This window comes from Columba livia, chromosome 4 (assembly GCF_036013475.1).
Source record: "Columba livia isolate bColLiv1 breed racing homer chromosome 4, bColLiv1.pat.W.v2, whole genome shotgun sequence".
NCBI lineage: Eukaryota > Metazoa > Chordata > Aves > Columbiformes > Columbidae > Columba > Columba livia.
Window position 1 is genome coordinate 15,415,700 of NC_088605.1, and position 24,248 is coordinate 15,439,947.

General features: G+C 35.8%; 1 protein-coding gene across 14 annotated transcripts in view; it reads right to left on the bottom strand.

Annotated features, from left to right (window-relative positions):
- Positions 1-2,398: 2,398 nt before the first annotated feature.
- Positions 2,399-24,248, bottom strand: part of RAB28 (RAB28, member RAS oncogene family) — a 64,405-nt gene continuing 42,555 nt past the window's right edge. For 2 of the 14 annotated variants that reach the window (XM_021286148.2, XM_065060551.1), the window contains exons 5-9: positions 12,919-13,022; positions 10,131-10,208; positions 6,122-6,333; positions 3,987-4,087; positions 2,844-3,078 (exon numbers count right to left, since the gene is read on the bottom strand). In XM_021286148.2, the coding sequence (XP_021141823.1) occupies positions 4,066-4,087; positions 6,122-6,333; positions 10,131-10,208; positions 12,919-13,022 (416 nt within the window). In that variant the 3' untranslated portion in view covers positions 2,844-3,078; positions 3,987-4,065. Of the gene's footprint in view, positions 3,079-3,986; positions 4,088-6,121; positions 6,334-10,130; positions 10,209-12,918; positions 13,023-24,248 lie in introns of all 14 variants that reach the window. The other 12 variants (XM_021286149.2, XM_065060553.1, XM_065060559.1 and 9 more) reach the window with 9 other exon arrangements.

Here is a 24,248-nt window from a genome sequence, read left to right on the forward strand (position 1 = left end):
ACATGCTTCCCCCGGCCCCAGCCTGCTCCCCATGTCAATGGACATTAAGCATATGTCGCTTCGCTTTTGGAAAGTGTTGCATTATTTAACTTCATTACTGTTTGTTGAATTGCTTTCAAAGGGTTCTCACCTTGCAAAAAACTTTTAAGTGCATTAATACAGCAGATGCTTAAACTCCACCATATGTGAACCGTGTGTGGATCAGCAGTGGGACGTTCCTCTCAGAAGGACACGGGCACAAGGCAGTGGCTCACACCCCGCCTACACAACCTCTCTGCCTACATTTGTTTCTATCCCTCCCCGCTCAACAGAGCCCTTGCCTTCCCTCCAGAACAGCATCTACTCCCTCGCTGCATGTTTCTTAGTCCTCCAGAACTTTCTCTGTCCTTTCTGCTCAGGCTGGTGGAACTCAGGCCATAGCAGCCGCAAAGGCCCCCTGAACCTTCACCAGCTGCTGCAGCATTTCAAAGGCGGCCACCGCAGCCCAGGGTTTGGGCTGCAGCTGGAATCCGGAGGCTCAGGGTGGGGTCCCCGGGGCTGAGGAAAAAGAGTAAAGCTCATTTGTAAGGATTAAAACGTGGACAGGTAATGGATCTAAATGGGGTGGGAAGGGTAGGGAGAGGCAGGGAGAGTGGAAGTCAGTATACAATACAGAAAATCTGAGGAGGTTAAGAGGGGCAGCAAAAGGAGGGGCTGGGGCCACAGAAGACAAGAGATTCCTGGTTAGCGTAAATAATACACATGTATGTTAGGAAGGAAGAATGAGAGCAGCTTAGAAATGTAAACATAAATATCTTCAGAGGAGGTAGGGCTTTAACATAGAAAACAGTGAAAAGATCAATGGGAATAAAACACAAAAGGATGTGCAAGTCAAAGACAGCTAGGAAAACAGGCACTGGGAATAACAGATTGTGATGAGAGGAGACACAAAGCCCATCTGTAAAACAGCTTGGACTGGGACTTGTATTACAGCCTTCATACTGCTGGATTACACCAAATGTAAAAGCAAAAGTTTTTTATTATTCAGCGTAATAATGGGTTTTGCATATTATGTTATGAAAAAGCATTTTCTTCTGAAAAGTAAGATTACAGAAGTTTAAGAGAAAAGCATGGTTTGTTTTTTAAGACCATGCTACATATTGCTTGGGAAGCAGGACTATGAAGTCAACTCACATGAACTAGGGAAGAATGCTCCAGCCATGCAGCTGTGCTCAGCTCCGCAGAGAGGGGACACTTCTCATGAATAGTTGAACATATGGGCAGAGTTCAGGATGCACTAAGAAATCTGAGGGTGCAAAAAACTTACCACATGCTTCAGAAGGCATAAACTTATCAGCTACTTCAGTAAAACCGTTTGAACAGATGTTCTCATCTGGTGGTAGCAGAATATAGTTCACTTCTCAGTTGCATTCAACTATAAGGCAAAGCTATATGGTGGGACACAAACTCCATGGTACAGGAGCAAGAACACAGACTGTAACCATAGGATCAAATATTTCAAATTCACACCTACCTTAGTGTAGAACCATTTCTCCATATCTCAGCTTGCTGCTTAGAATTTCCCACATTTGAATGATACAATATTACAACACTAAGTCATTATTGTGTAGTTATAAAACCATGTGTCAAGCTGCATGTTGAATTGTTTAAAAATGAACTTAGCTTTTCAGTGAACTTGGAATATACCAATATAATAACAAATAGCACATTTTTGCCATCTGAAAATATTTTAACATAGTTAAAATAGTTAAGCTATTTTATTAAAACTATTAATAGTTTAATAGTTCCACCTATTAAGCACTTGCTTAACAGCTTAACAGGAACACTCAGTTGAAGGACCTTGTAATTTTCACTTGTGATATACAAGCTTCCTTCGCTCAGCCTCATTCATTTTCCGAATCTCCAAAAGTTTTGTTGTACTTTATAAGAAAACACATTCTAGCGTTAAAACAGGAAACAATTGCTAATTTGGAACCAAGTCACCTTATTTTTTTTTTCTCTCCTTAGCTTTCTTTTCAGATGTGCCAGCAGAGAACTGCATGTCTAAAAGCAACTGCTAGAAAAGGAGCACAGGAAAAATGTGATGATCACAGAGCAGACAGCTTTTTTGTCATTTACTCTGAACTAGAAAGAAAAGAGTATCAAGCCAAAAGTCATTCAGCTAGTTATTAAAAATGATTGACTCTAATTGATCTACCAACAGTTTCTAATGCATGTTGAATATATCACTCAACATTTACAGCCCAGACTGTTGACTGAGGTTCATCCATATTCATGAAGACATATGAGCATATCTACCACTGCAAGAAGTAATGCTGATGGGGTAACAAAAATACACAAAACCACTAGCATTTTTCAGAGCATCCATGGAGACAACCCAAGACTTTAGAAAAGTAACTAGTTTTATATTACAGCTTTATTTCAAGCACTGTTTCTTACTGGATACAATTTATACATTTTGCACTATGTGTGACTATGTGTGTATATATATATATATATACTAATGGAATACTTCCCAAATTATCCCTAGATAAAATATACTACGTGCTTAACATTATTCCAGCAATAGCTTTTCTGAGTTACATTTTGCTGAGTGGTAGTTCAGATCACAGAAGAAAAATTTTTAAAATTTAAAATTTTTGGCAAAATACCCTTCCATGATGATGTCTTTGAATGCAGGACTTCTTAATCCATTTTTATTCTGGTGTCAGACAAATAGAGAGAACAAAACATATAAACACAGTTATACTGCTTTATTCAAATATGATTTAAAAGAGTAGAGAGCTTAATTTTCAAAGTGTGTGGTCACACGTTTGAATTTTGGTCAGTCAAAAAACTGCCTGCTGCTCTCAACATACAACACCTTTTTGAAACCTCTAGTTGCATTGTTGAGATGGTCACTGTTAAAACAAAGTTCCTGGTAATCCCGGAGCCTGTGTCAAGGTAAGAGGACCACCAAAGGTATCAAAACAGAGACGAGTCTGGTCATTGAACTGCACACATTGAGCTTCTAGGAGGATTAACGGTTCTTGTCACAGGCTCCTGACTGTAGTTGACAATATCTGCCTTCACCACCCTCTGTCATAAAAGAAAACAAAGGAACAATCAGAAAATATAATCTTCATGCTGACAAAGCATTCAACAGATATTTTCCTGTGAAATATGAAGGGAAAATTAGGCAAAGCAAATACTGTTTAGGGCTTTTTTTCATTACCTTACAGAAAGTCTTATCAGGTGCTAATTCTCTTTCAAAATGGCATTTTATCCTTACCAAGCAGAAGGAAGTGCCTTGGCAGGTTTTCACACTACAAATGGAACATGTGTTTCTTGCAAAAGCAACGAATATAGTTTTACTTCCATGAAAACTGTTTTGTATAGGTATAATAAAACAATATTTGTTTACAATGACTATGGCACACAGCTCTTGAAGAATAACTGCCTAAATTGTAATTGGCAACTGTACATAAGTTTGTCTTTCTAAGCACTTCACAGGAAAATATGGGACAGAATTCAAAGCAGATTTCAAATATAACCATATTTCAAAACAGCTTTGATAGATACAGACTAAAGACTAAATTAATATTAAAGTGACCTCCACACACTATAATATTTGTTTTCTAATACAGAATCAACAGATATTATCCATCCTATTAACAAAGCATTTTATAAGACTGTTGGGTCTCTCCTATATGAGACGTAAATATTCCAGTCTTGTGTCCATTCCCATCTGAGGCAGCTATGTAACATTTTGAAAACACAGCACTGAAGGAAGTTCCTAATACAGTAACAGGAATTATTTCAAAAATTCTATTAACTGTCTTGTTAGAAACACCATGTAATTGTACAGAGTTCCAAGTTAATACATTAAGCCTTACAAGTACTTACAGATACAAAATACATTTTTCCAACAGAACTTACTGTAACAGTTGTTACCTCATGTAAAAGCAATGCAGCTCAGAAAAAAACCCCAAGTTTTCCATCAATACCTGAACTACTGCATTGAGCAGACTTTGCTCTGGCAGTTGGAAGTGTTGTGATGTTGGTTATCTTCTTCAGGATATTTCACTAGTTCTGCCCTGACAACATGCTGTTAATCATGTATCAACATAATGGATAGAGGGCAAGGAGAAGAATGTGGAAAGAAAAGAGAAGGAAAAAAATTGAGAGATTGATCAGTAGTTGAAAAGAATGAATGAATGACATAAAAAGACTATGCAGAAGCAAAATGAAAATGCATATTTTTCAGGCCTTATGCTAATATAAGAGCAATACGTCCAGCTGAAAGCGGCACTATCGGCACCAAGGCTGCTTCTCAAGCTTCTTCAAGGACATGCCCTTGCAAAGCACCAAAGTGAAATGTTCATGCGTGCAACCAACAACAGGGTATTAAAGCAAGAGAAGGGACAGACAAAAAGGAAACAATTCAGTGGAAGAAAAGATTACAACAGCCAATTCCTTGAAATCCAGGGTACTTAAATATTACATTAGTCATCTTCCTATCGACAATTGTAACAAGTGCATTAGGTCTACACATGCATCTTTGCCATTACTATCCATTTCCATATTTACATTACATTTCCATAACTATCACACTGTAACTAAATATATAATCAAAAACAGTGACATAAATTAACAACCTCACATCTAAGTGCTGCAAAGCTTTGATTTTTCTTTACTTCATTTAAAAATAAAAGGCTTTTCTTTTTGATCTTAAAGACAAACGAAACTGTCAAAAGTTTTCTCACTATTAATACAGGGTTTGTGCAAAGGGGTGAAAAATTCATAGAACTATTACAACAAAGAAGTAACAGAGGAGGTAGGTCTGCTATGAAAGATACCCTAAACCAGTTTAATAATTTTTCTTAAATATTTCAACTTTAACACAACATATTTTCAAGGTTAAAATTAATGGATAAAGGAATGAAAACTACTGTTTTAAAGGAAGCAACATAGAAACTATATATATATATAGTTTCATATATATATATATATATATAGATTATATATATAAAAACCGTATATGTTAAAGATTACCTCTATAAATAAAACCTGTATGTCAAACAAGCAACAATAACTGAATTGGCTGGTAAGGGATCTGGATTTATTAGCTGCTGATGTATTCTTCTTGAGTTTAATTGATCACATTCATATTATCTTATCTAGTGGACAACACTCATGATTTACTGGACTCCTGGCCTGATGTTATCGAGGGAAAGGTTGCCAAATCCCATGTAAGGCAGCAGTAGAGTTTTAGTGTTAAACAGTGTTATCTGACCTCACAGGACCTAGTTTCTTAATACTAATCTTTTGACTAGAGCTGAGGGGGAAAGAAAAAAAAATAGGGAGCCTTGCAATCAGTGCGCAATTAATTGTTCCTCAAAACGTTGGTCTAAATCCCATCATATAAACACAGGCGGGTTAGTGACCCATCCGTAGACACCTTGTAGCAAGAAACTGACTATCATAAATGACTTGTATTTTCTACAGGAATTTCATCTAATAAGGATAAAAAAAATACCACTGCAACACTTCTTTTATTAACTTCATGGTAATTAAAAGTTTGGGCTTCTTTGTATTAGTTTTTATGTCATGCATATCACTGCCATAGTTCAAGTCGCTGTCAATAACAAGAAATAACCTTTCTTGGTGCAGGTGCCCTGAATTCCAGATCTGACTTATCTACCAAACGTTTTGTTGTACAAAGCTGGCACATCCAGCCTAGTTTGCTGAAAACTACACATCACGTACAAAACTGCTAGCTCTTGCCAATGCCCAGGAACAAAGCTGTACCCCATGCAGCTTCTACACTACGGTTGAAAGCAAAAAATATAGAAAGAAAAACATTCGATTAGTAAAGGAGCTATTTCCTCAAATTTCATCAGACCCTTGCGATTTAAAAGGGAGAGTATTTTGAGGACTGAAAAAAGTCAGAATCTGCATTTTTTTTACTTTGGAACTGTTCCACTTCCAAAACATGCTCTACTTTCCAGTCACGCATAAAGAGTAATCTAGTTCTTTGTTTCACCACGGTTTTGACCAAACAAAGGTTTGATTAACAGTCATCTCAGCATGTTAACAGACAAGGTTTAGTAGCTCTAGCTGAGATAGTTTAAAAACTTACCACCCCCAAATGTCTGTGCTATTCCTCCGCTGGAGATCACTGCTGCCAAAGGAGAGCTGGTGGAATGTAACGTGTGCTTGTACCTCATCCGCTTCAGCACAAAGTCTGGCAGCTTCGCTTAAAAACAACTTTCGGCAGCAGTTTAAGCTAAGCTGCTCAACTTCACCCTGATGTGGCCAAGGCACATGATCACCTTCCATTTTCTGATTCTGCTGTGGGAGTGATAAATTCCAGCAAAAGGGCAGAAACATATAGCTTGGGTTGCATTAATATCTTAAACTGCTGCAGCTGTTTTCTAAAACAATGCATAGTAAGTAGTTAAATTTCTAAGGCTTGTTCTTGCAGTTAATTAACAGAAATTCTGCCGTTAATTTGAAGGGGACCGAGAACCCCATCCACTTTTCACAAGAACTTCTGCAGTTCTGCCAGTCATCAAAGCTCAGCAGTCATGAGTCAAGCCCCACAAATTCATACAAGTTAAAATAATGTGTTTGGGATTCCTATTACTTATTTCTAATCACCTGTGAGTCACTTCTAAGATCTTCCTCGTGACTGTGACGATTATAATTTATTTTAAGCACAAGAAACAAGATTTTTCAGGCATAAAATAAAAAATGGGAGATATGGTTTTTAAGATTATTCTCAAAATTAGGCAATCGGTAACAAGGAAGAAATGCATAATAACACCTAATTCATATATATGATTTCACTGTTGGCATCTCACACAAACCCAGTATTTCATCTTATATTTTCTTACCACCTAGACTGAAGAAAGACATCAGATGTTCTCTGACAAACATATTCAAGCAACAAGCTTCTCATTTTTCAAAATAAGGAAACCTCACATGGAAATACAAGGGTATAATCCAGCGTATAAATACTGCACTTTTGTAAAAACTAAAATGTATTTTATTATTTGTTTTAAAATTAAACCTAAGTCAACATTTGCATACTTACTCATGTATGAATGAGTCACATTACTATTGTGGTTTTCGTTTCTTTATAGCATTTACCTAGCATCCACCCATCTAATAATCTACTTTTATAGGCCCTTGGCTAGAGTATTAACCGCCCAAAAATTTTAACATACACATTCACTGTTCCACAAGTTAAGGAAGCCCTGTGCTCATTTTGGAGATAGAGAAAAAAAAAAAACAAACAAATAAAACCCCACCACACTAAGGAACCTGTACCTGTCACACCAAAAGTATATGATAAACCAGAAACCTAGTAATGGCAACATCATCTAACACCACCTCCTTCTAGCCAAGAGACCAGCTCCATGATTTTGAGAAACAGCATCAACATTTTACTTCAATTAGTCTTTTCCACTGCAGACTAAGAAATTTCTCTCAAGAAATGTCCTTTTATTCATCTCCCTGTGAAGGTTAAAGTTTTCCTTCTCCAATTTTATGTAGAGACTTTACCTCTCCTGTCTTAAGAAGTGACCAAGGTATTTGGTTCCCCACAACAGTGAACCTTAAGTTACAGCTGACAGACACTCCAATACAATTCCCATGGGCTTGTCATTGACTTAAATTTGGGCCATTCCTACAGCCCACTCAAAACAGTGCCCTGGAAGGAAGCAAACGTCTTACTGGTAACAAAGAACTACTGCTAGCTTACAATAAATTGAAACTACTCTTATTAGCAGAACCTTGCAAAGTCAGGCAGCTGCTTTCCAGCTCTCACTCTTTAGCTACACGCTCAACAAAAATTAAAAATTGTAATTACAATACCAAGGTAGAAATAAATCTACTTAAAGTCAATACCAAATTGACATAGAAAGTTGCATACTCCTGAGTCAGTGCTATATAGAGAGAGGTTCTTACTTTAAAAGCAACCTAAAAATAGACACTTTCTTTAGAAAGCTACAATTTTCTCTTCAACTCCATTTCTCATATTCTCTTTTTAATTTAATTTATTTGCATACTTATGTACAAGCTTACACCCGAGTTACAGGAATACACCACCACACAGCACAAGGAGGTCTGAGACTGATGCTCCACTGCTAGCTAAACAACCAAAGAAAAATTAAAGAACCCTCTATGTGCTGAATTATTTATATGCAAATAATCACAGAGCTCAGAACAATAGGTGATGCCTTAGTAGTAAGAGATCACTGAAATGACACAATATTTCTCTACCTATTAATTACAGCTTTTCAAAGCTCCCTGGTTTTGCTTGTTAGGTATGCACTATATCTTACCATTTTACTGTTTGCAATACAGTTTTTCAGTCAACCACTTCAACGCAGATTGTAAACACTGCTGTGGCAAAACACTTTCAGAAATTAAATATTTATTGTATATTTCAAAAAGCAGGAGACCAAGACATACATAAGAAATGTTTTGCCTTTCTTTTAAATAAACTTGTTGACTTATTTTGTGGTACTTGCTTAATGTGTGTAGTTACTAGCACTGCTAGCATATTACACCACTAGAACAGCTACCTTTTGGTTCAATAAGTATATTTAAAATAAGCAGTTTGTAATCTGAAATGTCATTATATAGGAAGGGTTGCCTTAGCAGTATAAGCTTAGTTTTCAAGGTTTCTGAACCTGGATTTGTATAAAATCTTTTTGGTTTAAACCTACACACACAGTTTTCCTGGCAGGAAAATTATTTTTAGAAGCAGGAACTAGGAAGAAATAGGTGGTAAGAGAAAAAAGGGCTTACATTAAAAAACCTCTTGCTTGATAGCTTATTTGAACTATTAATACATTTTTGATCTCCTAGCTTTCACTGATGAAAACAAAGTGACTTGCAACTCTGGGAGATGAATTTAAGCAAGTATTCACACTTCAGTTAATTTATTTCTAGTTCAAATTTTTAAAAACAGTGAAAAAACCTTTTCTGCACTAATTCGTAAGGTCATAAAACAATGTTCTCATTAGAGCTATTTTGCATACATCAATTACTGAACAGTAGGAACTGCAACAAAGCTCTGCTGCAGTTCAGAGGACACGCCGCAGGGTTTTGCCATGCATTCCCAGTGACATCACTATATTCACATCCATAACGCACCCTAAGCAATGTAAGACAATGGGGGACAACCTGCTTGATGACCTTCCCACCTACCGCTGGGAAACATTCTGCTCTCAGCCCTTTCTTGCTGCAGAGGGAATGGCCAAACCTCCCCAACACTCATAATGCAAAGAACAAAACACAAGGGCAGAAACTCTGAGGTTCCTTTAGAGGGAGATTATTTGGGACCGGTACAGTGAGAGAAAAAAAATTCAGATGCCAGGGAGCCATAACAGCTACAGGTCTGTCTGCTGCTGAGAATGTGTATGCTGAACCAGAATAGGATTGATTTCTCATCTGCACATCAGAATAAAATGGGAAATGGTGACTAGAAAGTCAATATCCCTTCCCCGAGGTAGACAGTCACTACCAAGGAAAGTACTCCTGTGCTGTATTATACAGGCACACAATGAAAATTAAAATCTGAGATTAACCAAACACAGGATTTGACATAGTTAATTCCTGACTCTGTGACTAACAATTATTTTTCTGTATGACTACAATGAAGATTGATTTACAACATTTCCACTCACAGAAGCTTATGCCTTCTATCACCTAAATATGTAGTGTTCTAAAATGAAATTTGTTTTTAAATGTAATGAATTAAAAAAGAACCATTATCATAAAAACTGACATCAATGTACAGTGATAAATGTGTATAACTGCCTTCCAAACCTGTATATGCATACATATAGAGAGGTTTTAATTTCCAAAACTATTTTAAGTACTATTTTTAAACAAACAGCTCTCGAACTAAAGTTTTTTCCTAATTTTTTGAACATATATTTTCTTGTTTCAGCAATTTAATCATGATGGATAAATAAGGAATTATTATATTACAAAAAGTTGTTGTGAAAGAAAATAATTGTCTTCAGAACAAGAGATGCAGCTTGCTTTAAAGGACAGCTATTAATTTGCAATAAGATTACTTTTTTAATGCTAAACAAAATACTATGAAAAGACATGTATTTGTGGCAAATCACCTGTGACTGTTCCAACTCTGCTTTGTTTAATTTGATGCCAAGTATGTCAGCAGCAATTCTCTGAAAACACAGAAAGACCTATGGAAAAAAATTAAATTGCATTTAAATGATTAAAACCAGACATCCAGAGGTTCTTTCAAACATATCAAACCATTCTTGAACTGTAAACAATGAGATATACAAAATTATGACCTGTGCAAAACAGATCTGAAAATAACCTCATCTGGTACATTCAATTTTGTTTAAAAATTGGAGAAAATAACTCAACAATGGCACAAGGAATGAACAGTACACTGGATTGTTAAGCAACACTTCTCCTCTGCCTCCAGAGACCTAAGTTTAAACAAGCTTCTACACAACCAACCTCTCAAATGCTACTCTCAGTGCTATAATATATGAATAAGGGTATTCACTAACGTTTCGCACAAGAATACATTACCAGTGTATTGTGTAACAGAGATGTAGGTTTTTGAAACTGAAAACAACAGAACTGTGCATCAACATCACCAAAATATTTACTGAAAGTGTTTGAAAAAGCCATTAGCAACACAAAAGTCAAGCAAAGATACATCTGTTCTGAAGAGTCTTGCAAAACCTTTTGAGTATTACACTGAACAGAAGTTATCTAGGAAACAAGCAAGATGGTGCACAGCACACTCCAGCTAGCAGCGCTAGGCCTGGGACATGGTTTGACGGATAACATGGAGTGGCATTGCTATCTTCAGTAACTCCTTCACTTCATCTCAATCAAGTCCTCCAATCTTACTTTTTAGGCAGCTGCATGTTAAATGAGATTAAAGAACACAACAGATGTTAAAGAGGAGCAGCTTAAGCTTCCACTGCTGCTGAACGCTGTTGTCAAGCTACACACTATATTTTATCTACATGTTTTTTCAACTGAGCTCACAAGCTGAACTACTAGCGAATTTTGCTTTTCATCATGCAGCTGCCACCCCCAAAAAAAGGTAAGGCCTGTGTAAGTGCTTTTATTCATTTTCAATGAAAATTCAAACAAATAACATTTACACAATCTCTTCTTATACCTGACATGGTAACTATAAACAAATTAGTGGCACAACCAACAAGTCATGATAGCTTCCAAAATAATTTCTCTTTCTCTAACTACTTGTACTGTTACAGCAAGAAAGGAAACCCTGGACAGGCTCCCCTGAACCCGCAGCAGGCTCTCAGGTGTACTGAGAGCTACGTCACCTGCCACGAGGATGCTTTGTGCACAAACATTCAGTGCTTTCGGTATGGAGTTTGACAGACAGTAAGACAATGAGCTATACTAAATCCTTCATCAAAGTTTTTCTCCCCTGAGGAGACTTTTGGGCTTTCCCATTTCTAAAAATTAGATTTCGCAAACAAGTCTGCTGGAAAGATGTGAGCTAAACAAATCAAATCACTTCATTTATCTTGAGTATTTAAAACTCCTCTAGTCTGTATCCACAGTAGCAATGGAAAACCTCTTCTTAAATCACTGCCCAGGGTAAACACCCTGTCTTTCCTGCACAAACCCAAATACATGAAGGTTCTGAAAGGACAGATGGCAGCAAGAGTGAAAGAGTTAATTCAAATCTATACTGAAACTACAAATGGACTACTGTAAACTATAGCTCATACCTTCTTTTGTTAGTAAATATTTAAACAGAGATTCCTTCATAATTTGTAATGTTAAATATATCAGCCTTATAAAAAGAACTGCTTTTTCTACATATCACCAAATCCCACAAAAAGGTTGTCTCCTTGAGAAAGGAATACGTTTTATCAGATGTACACCTCACTGACTGAAGTATTATAAAAGTTTTATCCTGTTACTAGCATAAAAAGCTGGAATTTTCACACTTTAAACAAAAACTTATGGCAAGGATTTAACACAAACTACAAGGAGATTCAGGATTCACTGCATTTGTAACAGCAGTATTGTTAGACTTTACAGAATAACTATTATCTTATCAAATTGGGCAGTCCGGTGAAGAAGTTTCATCAAGGATTTTAAAACAAGTGATTCCATTTGTGTTACAGAATTATATTTCCATTTAATTGAACGTGGTCTTACTGTTCAAGAACATAAAGTAAAATTTGTTCCAATAAACAGGAGGCAGACACAGGGCTGTTTTATGGGAATGACAAAGTCATTAGGCATGTAAGAGAAATCAAGCAAAACAATACAGTGTGATTTAATTTGACTGATACAGTCAACTGAAAAAGAACCTTTTCTTCCATAGGCTTCCAACTAAAACAAATAACCCAGCTTGGAGTCAAAAGATTGTTCAAAAATATGCTTTGCAAAGCACTACAAATACCAGAATGTTCAAATTTCCATGGACCTGCAGACGGTGTGTGTCTCATGGCTCAGTACCCACATTAAAAACTTTGATCACAACACAGTTTTGTGACATTATCAACTGTTGAAAGTTTCTGTATTGAAGGCCTATGGATGAGACTCCACCTGGACTGAAGGAATACCTTAACTACAGGCTGACAGCAAATACAGATCTAGCTGGTCTCAGTTCTCATGGTGATGTATAAGCTAGACCACTTCTATATTAAAATCTATACCTGAACTGCAAATCAGATGAGAAGCCACTGCAGTTAATAAAGAACATGTACACTAATACAAAGATCTGTTTTTCAGGCAAGTAGGTAGGTAAGAAGGACATACAGCAGCCAAAGTTCTCAGTGGTTTGATAAGTAAAGTATAATAGAACAGTTACATCATATCCCAGAACAATGGCTTTCTTAACAAAAAGACATCTACAAGGATTTGGATTTTCTTACTTACAGAATCTCCTGTCTTGGCCGACACAAAGTGGCTACTGAAATTGTTTTCCTGACACAACCGCTGGTGCTTGTCAACTTTCACTGTGCGCATATGCTCCAAGTCAACTAAAAATAAGTTGAAAAAAGGAAAAATTATTACAATGGAGCCCATTTAGTTACCCGTCTTAGAAACTATTCATTGGAAACACATTAGATGTAATCTTTGCCTTTACAGATGTATGCAAATACAAGTTTCTTTCTTTTTATAATCATTTGCCAAAATGAAATAACTAATTGCCCCAGATTCATTTTATTTGCAAAACTAAAATAAAACCACAATTAAAATTATATGGTCAAATTCAAAAAATTCACAACTGAAACAAAGGACAAATTTATTTCCAGATACACACAAGAAATTTGTAACAACTTTTCTACTAACTACCTACAAAAACCTGAGACAAAACTAAATTTTGCGCATTCTCTTTGCAAGCATGATGCATATTGGAGATTACAGTGTAATCTAAAGACTTTCACAAAATGGAGTCCACCAAGCACATCTGAATCTACATATTTTTTCTAAGTAAAATAGTAAACAAGTTAAAAAGAATTTTATTGCAGAACACGGTAGAGCAAAAGCATTCACTGTAATAAAAATGAGCTGAGTGAAACCATTGAGGCACAGTTACTTGTACACAAAGTTTTCAATTCCACAAAGGTATGGTTCAGAAAATTTTAAAAAGTAAAATACATATTTCAGGAGTCACACACATTTTCATTTTTGTCATTTTACAACCCTTGGAAGCAGAACAAAGTTTTCAAATGGTATTTTATGTTGCAAAGCACTGGTTGCTTCCAAAACAACATGGAACTCGAGCCTTGCACAGGTTTTATTGTGTACATTCCAGTTTCTCCAAATCTGATCCTAAGGTAACTGGAAACTATATTGAACAGTTTCTCTTTTTATTGCATTACAGTTCCTATAAGGGTGTTGACTCAATGCTGTCAAATTATAAGGCAAATATATTCAGAAGGATTTAAGGACAACCAGCCTCTTTGACTCAATACAGGAAAAAAAACTTAAACTGATTTCCTGAGGAAGGGACCCAACTGACTTGTAAAAACTTGTAAATTTGCAAATCTAGTAAGCCTGCATAATAGTGTCATTTGATTATCAGTTGAAAAAATGCTCTCCTACTACATAAAAGGCTTTATTTTAAAATGATATTGGAGGTCTTTAATTTGTAGGCTCTGGAGATTTTCTCTTGGAGATTTTTAGTCTAACAGGGGATTCCTACACCCCATTTATACTGCTTACCTTGGTTAATGTGGAGTTTTTGCCACATATTACTGTTCCTTGCACATCAGTAAGGCCTTGTTTATAAGAGCAGGCCTAAAATCATCCAGTTACCACAGGCATTAATTTGTGAAGGACTAAAATACTAAGCTATTAACACTAACGTTTGAAGCACAGTTTTTCATAATACTAAATGCAGAATAAATAGTTTTATAAAAAACAGGAAGAACAAATGCATTTACAAAGACAGAACTCAAAGTCGATAACAATTTCGTTAAAAACTCACGCAGTCTGTGTAAAAGTTACTTAACCTTTTTCTCTGCAAAATAACTACCAGAAGAGAGCCTCTGCTGAAATGCTTTTAAGAATAAAATACAGCATACTGCCTAAACCATGTCATTATTAGCTATTATTTTTATTCTTCACATATTAGCTTTAAGTGCAGCTTGGAAAACACAACACTGAGATTACTCTTTTGGGAAAAATAAATAGGTTTTTTTTTAATTTTTATCTGACAAGCTCTTAAAGCAACCTTAACCCCAGCTCCAAATTTTACTCACTGTACCCAAAATGTACACACGATTGCAACAAAAATAGATAGATAGATAGACAGCATTTACACTGCATCCCTCTAAAATACCATGACATGCTTATAAAAGTCCATAAATACAAGCCTCCAAGTTACAATCTCTCTCATACTCTCCTAGGAAGGAAAGAATAGGGAGTGGAAAAAAACAACAGCATGCTGAAAGCTTGATGAATTTTCAGGAAGAAAATGCCACTGCCATATTGGAAATCATATCCTCAAGTGCCTTCTATCTTCTATTTGAAGAAACATCAAGAATAATATATGGTCAGTGGAGCGCATAATTCACTACAGTTGAGAAATTAAAAGCACACAAGATCCTAGAATCTAGCAGACTGAAACTGAAAATCAAAGTGAAATCATGTTTCTGAATTTTGTGTAATTCTCAGTCCCTCTCCCCAGTTACAAGTATTTCACCTTGTGCCTTCTGAATTAGGGGCAGTCTGCTGTGAACTGTGTGGTCACTTGTACACCAGATAACTGCACCATAACTGTCCATGTGCACACTCGCAGCCCACTGTAAATGCAAGGCAATTCATGTCACATTAGCTCTCAATGAAAGAGGGCACAGTTTTAGTACAAGAAAAGGGTTTCAAGCGTTAATAAATATTTCACTATAAAAAGGTGCAGTTTCCAGTCAATGAAAGACGACTATGCTAACTCAAATTACTTTGCATTGCCACAGGCTAAAGGCACAATTACAGACAGTTACTGAAAATCAGCTAAAATACAGTGAATAATTACCCTCCAGTCCTTTTTTTTTTTTTTGACATTGGTCAGCCTGACAGGCAGAATTCTTAGCACACCAGGAGATAAGTCTTGTCCAGCTTTTGTTTAGACATCACAGCAAAAAGACTTTAAGGAGGGATTTGGAGGAGAAAAGTGATTTTCTAAGATGTTTATAAGGAATGCAGGGACTTTATAGAAAGAAAACTAACAGCTGGCCAACGTGGGCTCATATGATGAGCCAATTAACAGCAGGAATAGATATTTCAGGATGAAGGATGATACTAGAATGCATTTAAGCCATGAAAAGTTTAAAGGCAAAGACAAATAAGTTTTGGATAGAAAGAGAATCAGATACATAAATACGGTTTGATTTTACAAACCAGGAAAATGATCATTTAGAATGACTAAATGACTAGATAACATTGCATTGGCCAAGAAAAAGGAATTACTGAAATTAAGATGCAAAATAAGAACATTTTTAACAGTGGTAATGGTTATGATAGGCCATATCTAACAAAGGTCTCAAAGAAAGAGTCTGCAAGATTTGGACACACATTGAACACAAACATTTAGAGAAAGGCCCAATGTGAAGTTTACGTGCCAGACACTACAGTCATCCTCCTCATCTGAAGGGAATGAGAAAGAAGACAATGGCAGGGGAAGATTAAAAGCTCCATTTTTAACAAGTAGAATCTAAATTGATGGCTAGAAATTCACAATGGGATGTCAAAGAGACGTGCGGATTTTTAGTTTGAAAAGTGAAAGAAGAGGTATAACTATTTGCAAATGGTGAAAGTCTAAAGCACATGAATGTTACACATCAGTACTTAAAAGTGCTTGGATACAAACTCTGCTATCTACATGAATCTATTCTGTTTTCTGATCATGAAAAGCTAAAAGTAACCCCAAGATGTGTAAATTTTACAGACTGCAGTGAGAGCATTTATTTGTTCTACCATATCTAAAATTCTAAAGGTCTTAAAAACGGGACCAACAGGAATGGCAGTTAACGTTAGCAAAGCAACAGTTAAAACGTCAAATGAGTACAAGAACTTCGCTAATTCTTTGACAATACAGGAACCACTTAGTCTATTTGTGTTAAACTGCATACTTAAGTAACTACATGAAAACTGAAAACAGGAGAAGCAGAAGGACATCACGAGCAATGGCAGAGAGAGATTAAGTCACAGTATTGTTTCACTGACCGGCATGATGAGGACACAAAAAGGGGCTCATCAGCCCCCAAAGTAATTTTTAAGTCCCTTTCTAGAAAAAGCATCCAAAAGATGGGCTGCTGCCATTTGCTCATTTTTATGTCTGAAGTACACGCTAAAAAACTTGTGTGACAAATACCAAAAACCCCCAAGGTTGCCAGATATTCTCCAAAAATTATCTCCGTTGTCTTAGTTGTCCTGTTCTGCAACTCTCTTTCTACCCAACCAGTCAAGAGTTCAACCTTTTGATTCTCTGGAATCAAACCAAACATTCACCATTAAGCTTGTCTGGGTGGGAAGAGTCATTTCAATCAAAGCTAGTAAGATAAACTGTTGCTTCATAGCTAACAGATCTATCTGCATTTGGATGTACAGGTATCCCATAAAGATACTGACACAACAAAAATAGATTAGGAACTTCAGTAATTCCAACATAAATTGCATGAAGTCAGACAGATCCAAGAGAAAAAAAACTCACCTCGTAGATTAAACCAGCACCGGTCAGCATCTGCTGTACCAAAACCAGGTAAACCTTGCTAAAAAACCTATTGCTCGTGAACTCTGGAGAGTTCAGTTTTGATTTGAAGGTGAGACTAAACAGAGATCGAGCGAGGTGAAAAAAGAAAACAGAATCTAGCAGACAAGTATGAAAAACTCCCACAGAAATCCCCAAGATACTCCCATTTAAGGCATTCCTGAAGATATGAGGAAAAGAGGAGAAAAAAAAGAAAGGGAAAAAAAAACAGGTAAGAAGAGAACTGCAGAATCTATGGAAGGAAACAGATGCAAACACCATGATGGTTGCCTATGTGGAGGGCAAGTGAATTTTCAAAGCAGCCAAGGACAAAATAGTCGGTTTAAGTTAGGACCAGACAGATTTGATTAGACCACACTTCAGGTGATTTATATAAACAACATTTTCATCATCCTTTGAGTCACCCTTTGAATCACCTATTTGCAGTGAAAAGCTGATAGACTGTGCTAACTCAGAATGGAAAAGGAAATTGTACTTTAAATGTCTGTCTGCAGGGCTAGATACCATACGACAGAAAAATTCTCAGCAAACACTTGAGACAGTGTAAATGGTTATTCAAAGTCAAATCTCTATAGAATTCTACTTGAGAAATTAAGTCACTGAAATTTTAGTTTATTGGGTAGTAGCAAGGGAATAGACAGACACTAGATAAAGTGCTAGATAAAACACAGATGGGTGCTTTACAATCTACCCACACACAGCAATTCAGTCTTGATGGAATAATTCTGCTGTTTTTGACTTGAGACTCTGAAACCACTAATGGTAAATACATTAATGCCAAATTTGTTTCTCTTACACTACTTAGATGTATGTGCCATTCTTTTAAGACAAAAAAGGCTTGCAAAAAGCCACACAGCACCACTGTGCAGGGACAAATGATCATTTAAATTCCATTAAACCATATGCAGGTGGAAAACCAACAGTCAAGCAGCTTAAAGACCTTAAATACTACTTTAGCTCACCTGCTTCACTGAAATCAACTAGAACAAATATAAGCAGCTTGCCAGAGTTTGCTCCAAGGAATAAGGTGTGATATCAAATCCCACAGCTGTATTGTCTTAAAATACAATTTATCAGAGTTATACAACTGGTACAAATATGAAACCAGAAACTATTTTAAAGTACGAATAATCAGTTAGAAGAATAATGAATGTTCTCATTCTATAATCTTTAAAAATGCCAAAAATGTAATAATAATGTATTTTTATTTAAATATTATCACTCAAGCAAATAACTGCACATACGCTAAAAAGACATCAGAACATCATTTATGCAGAACGTAAAAGCTGCTACTCATGCTATTTATCTCCCTTTCCCACAGGGCTGCCAGCCTCTTCTTTCATAACATAACTGGAGAAGAACTCCATGTGAAACTACAGTTCTTTAAAGTCGGAAAACATCCATTTTGCATGAATCTTCCTTTCAGGTAATTCTGGAAGAAACACAAATATGTAACTTGTACAGGTACTTCCAAGCAGCTGAAAAAATAGTGTCAGTACTTGTTCAGAATGGCATAAACAGCTGAGTGGCATGCATAATGCATGTTAAGCAAGTCTGAATGTTTAATAGTTTGTTGGCATTTCTCTTGGACCGTGAGATTACACTTGCAAAGTATAAGGCACTATACAGTCATTGTAGATGACTGTAACAGTGATAACTAACCTATTTTCTAAACCGTATAGTTGAAAAGAAACATGAGACAGTTCAGAAAATGTCAGTAAAGGGATCGCTCTCCACCCAAATCTGACCATCTTTCACTTTCAAAGCTTGCAATTGTAATAACTGCAAGGGAATCTGTTACAAAGGAGCAGTTCTCCTGCCTAGGCTAAACTTTTTCTTTTATTGATAATTACAGCATTTGCCATTAAAATCGGTATCAACACATAAATTAATTTACAACTATCTAGTTTTGTAGTTATCATGCATACTATAACTATTTCATATTTTAATATAACCAAGTATAGTTTTAAAGTTATAAGTAAACATCTATATTAATCTACGGTACTGCACAAAAATATATTCTTTTATAGTATGCTGTGAAAAACGAAATATAAATCTTTCTGCAAAGTATTTGCAGCTGTTCACACAAGGTATACAATTACATAATGTTTAAATAATGAGCTATCACGATTAGCCCACACAGACATGACAAGTAAAATGCTTTAATAATTTATTAATTTGATTTACATGTGCTTAAAATTATGTACATATTTTCTCTTCTGAAAATACTCCAGGGTCGTAAGAAAGGGGGCTGTATACGACCATCTCTTTTTCATCCTGTTTTTTGGTAGTATTTCAGCCTGATTTCTGAAGAACAAACCTAGCTTGAGCACCTGAAAACCCAACAGAGCGATGAAGACAGCCCTGTCACACAGTAATGTCTCCGTGCAGTAATTCACTGCTCAACAAGCACAGTCAGTTTCATTTCAGAGTGCAAAGGCTCTGCTTCTCCCGGGCATAAACAAAAGTGCATGAAAAAGGGAATAAAAATGAGATTTCTCTAAGATGTGCCCAAATAGCCACTATTCTAAAGAATAAAACAGAAATCATGATGAATACTGGGAGCAGCGTCCTGGGTAACAGGGTTTACTGCCCAGTTTCTCAGAGCTCTGCCCCACAGAACCTCGGCAGAGCCCAGCCTGGCAGGTCCCACAGCTCTGGCCACAAGGAACCCGTCTCTGGCCTCTTCAGCAATATTACCCAGTTTTAATTCTAATCCTGCCATCACTCCAAAGAAAATAGAAAAAAAAAAAAAGGCAACAAAAAGCCTCCCTAGCTTTTTATTGCCCAGCTTACCAGTAACCTACTGCTTTCCCACTAAAAGACAGAGCTATTTCGTTATGCCTTGCTTTTTAAAGGATATTTGAATGAGTTACTTAGAACATAAGCAATCGCACTTTCATTTTCTAATTAGACACAAGGGTTCTTTCTGGGTAAATAAAAATCATCTAATGGAACGTATATCTGATGTTATTAACAATAATTACCAATATAATAACATAGAGTAATGCAGAATTATGCAGAAATAATAATAAGTTAATTCGACAAAAAAATTTACCACATCTGTAGTACTATCAGACTTTGTGTATTACCCAGCTTTTTAAAAATCAGGTTTGCTTTGGTAGTTTTGAATTACTACAGCACACACTTCTCGAATATTCAAACCTGAGTGTTGGAGTGCAAACTGCAGCTTTTTGTAGTTACAATTTTATTAATACTTTCAATCTTTTTCTCACACTGAAATTGTATAACTGCCAAGAAAAGAAAACTCTTTCATGGAAGTCCTGAAAACTATGCCAATACTCTGATTTAAGGAAGCTCAAAACAAAATATAAATACAGTTCCAGTACAGATTTTCTTAGTATTTTTTTTAGGTTATCAAGAAAACATCTAGAGTGTTGATCTGGTTATACTCATGTCAGACAAACTACACGTCACATTAACTACCCCCAGGAAGTTATTCCAAACACAAAATAAACTGTTTATGCCCCTTCTCAGATAGATAGCATGACAGATTGTTATTAGTTGAAGACAGATGAAATACATTAATTTGATTGCAAGCATGTGTTTACTTTCTCACTGTCATGTACACTCTACTGCTGATGCTTCCCTATGAGGACATAGTAACAAATCAAATGTTGTATTAGAAGACTTGCTAAGGCAGAAGAATAATAATAGCTGGTGCTGCACTTTAATACTTAAAAAAATATACTTAACTTTTCCAGCTACAACAGGAAATTACTGGTTTCAGAAAGAAAAAAATTAAAAAAAGATAGCTTAAAAACACTCATAATTTACACAGAACATTGTAATACTTCCTCCTCTAAAAAGTCAAAATTATCATCAAATAGTCAATTCACTATCATCAAATTGTCAATTACTAAAGAAAAATACAACTTTCTAAATGCCAAAACTATGATCTAAGCTCCTTCTAAACCAAAAGATAGATTCCTACCGATACAAGACACGAAAATGTATGCTGAATATGGGAAACGAAAGGGGGGCAATTCCTAGGTCTCCAGTTAAAAACAGAAAGGCATCTTGCCTGTGAAATGAGGTTTGCCTGGTTTTATGCATATCTCCCTTATGAACCTCGACTTTTGTACAAAGCCTATGTGGAATTCTCTTTTCTCTCAAAGAATGACATAAGATGACACAAAATCCATTATGAGCTTCTTAGAATAAGTGTACTTCACACAATAAAATCAGATTGGTGATGCTAATAGTTTGTTCTAATACAGGAAATAATGAGAAAGAATGTGTTTAGCATGACAAGTTCTCTTTTATTTGTATTTATGGAAGTAGCTGTAACATTTATATTAAGTTTTCTACACAAAAACATCCCATATTAAATGAGACTCAAATACTGCTAAATAATAAAGGATTACAGCATTTTTACTAAAGTTATAAAACATAGTGGTCCTTGTACATCTTAGAAGACAAAAGGCTAACAAGGTTAACATTTCCAGGATTTAGAATAGGTTTCAAGAAAAGCAGAGCAGCCAGAAGCAAAAGTAACCATTCAGCACACCAAGGGCATCTAACTGTGGAGGACACAATGTTACAAGACTCTTGCCTAATAACAAGGCATGTACAATGTTTGGTAAATGACAAATTGTGTTTAAAAAGACATGTTAACCTTTGCAAATACAAACAGCAGGCATTTTTTCATACAAAAGTAAAATTCCTTATGAAGAAAAAAAAGAATTCACTCAAGTTTTTCAAACCTAAGATGACAGATGACTGGCTTTACACAGTTTGATGAGACAGTTAACATGAAAATAAGAATATTTTTTTCTCAGCTAGACACTTCCCATTTCCATTTTTCAATACATTCTTGGCTGAAATTCTTGCAACCATTTAGCATTTGACTGAACAGCCTACGCTTACACTGAGTGTTACAATCTAACCCCTTCTGTTATGTACCTAGAGTCCTTACCCTATCCCACATGCAGACATTTTCAGAAATTAGCATTCAAACCCGATTATTTTATTAAACAAATAGATAATTCAGTCACACTGTAGTATTATTTTAGGATTAAAACATAATTGGAACAATTCTGCCTTTTTTTTGCCTTTTTAAAAGACTTTCATAAGGACACAGAAAGAGAGGAGAAGGCATGTGTTGATGGTCATTTCCCCACCCTGCATCGCAAGTGACCAAGTACACAGAAGATGTGACAGGGGCACAGCAAAGAGGTGACCAAGTTACCTTGAAACGCATTAATCTGGGTATAAAGAGTTTAGATGTGGCAGTACAGACCTCTGTGCAGACGATTTTACCAGGTATCTCTGTTTACTGTCGGCAGTGCACAGAACTAAATAAACACACCCTTAGGCTTAACAAATCGGGGGGGGCGGGGGGGGGGGGGGGGCATGAATAAAAGAACATGAAACTCTTTTGTGTAGTGTATTAGTATGGAGAGGGAACAGCCCTGCTTCAGCAAGGGCATTGATGCCCTCTCTCTCAAAAGCATCATCTCATGGGACTTTATGTTCTTTAATTTCACACCTTTGATTAACTAGTTTTTAACTTTTCACAAAGAAACCTGTCCTAAGATTACAAGCTCCTCCTGGAAAAAAAGACAGTTTGTTCACTCTTTCTTTTTATCAGCAGATTCTTACACGGCCCTTATCACCAGTTTATAAGCACTTTGCAATTGCTAACAAATCACTTCCTGACTAATTCTCTTCCCAATATATTAGACAAATACTATTCTTATTTTTACAAATAGAAAAATGAAACATATATGAAAAGATAAATTTAAAGCCTTGCCTAAGATCACATAAAGCTTCACCGAACCATGAATTTATTGCTTTGTGCACTAAATCATCTTTCATCCTTTTTTAACACTTGTGTTCAGGCTTCCTAATCTTTGTGCAAATATGAAATTTGATAGTGATTAGTTTTACTTCCTTATTAAAGCTGTTAATTTGCGTTCAAGCATCTTTATAAATACCTACTTCCTGGAGACAAGGAGAAATGAGGAAAAGGTTGGAACAGGACAACACCCCACTTGGGTTTTCTTGCTATATTAATCCAATTATAAATAAATATATATAAATAAATGATACAGTAACAGCATTAGGTGACCATCTTGGAGAAATGGCAATTCTGTTAATTAAGAACCATAACTCAAATACAATATAGCATAAAAATATGTAATAATTATTTTGTACCTCTGCAACTCTAGCTGCAGCATTTCTTCCCTCATTAAAAGTTTCTACAAACAATAAATACAATATTTCACTTTTGGGATCCAGCATCCTTCACAAACACAGTAACTAAACATACTCATTGAAAAAAAACAAGTTTCAAGTCATATGTCATTTTCTAACTGACAATGTCTTAGCAACACTAACAAGAAAAAAGTTATACCATTTAGAATCCACATTTTCTCACCAATACAATGCTTCCCTTCACAGAGCAACATACGAGAAACACAGAATTACTTTATTAATAACCTTGTAAGACTATTTTTAACATATGATGACTGCTATATATATATATATATATATATATTTTAAATGTTCATGTGAGCTCTTCTGGACAAATGAATTGCCATGAGCCTAACTTCAAACAACACATTTCTCTTTAGATTACACATTAGCAGTTCTGATAGTAGTTTCCAAATTTCTCTCCACTGAACTTTAATGACTGTCCAAGCACCCTGAAACAAAACTTGCTGACAGAAAAATAGCAACAGACCCTTCCTGGATTCAACATTAAATTATTTTTATCAGGACTAGTGAAACAACATTAAGAAAACGTTTAAATTTAAATGTATTTATTTAGCTGAGCTACTAGCGACAAACAGTTTTTTTCAAAAAATCATTTCTCTTCTCGTACTTTTTAGGACAGAGGTTAAAAAATAGTAAAAAAAAAAAAAAAAATCTTAATTTCTCACTAATCCAATTACAGATATTCTTTGTTTTGGTTTAGTTTAATAACTTCATAGACTCAGAGTGTAAAAAAGACACTGTGATTACTGAA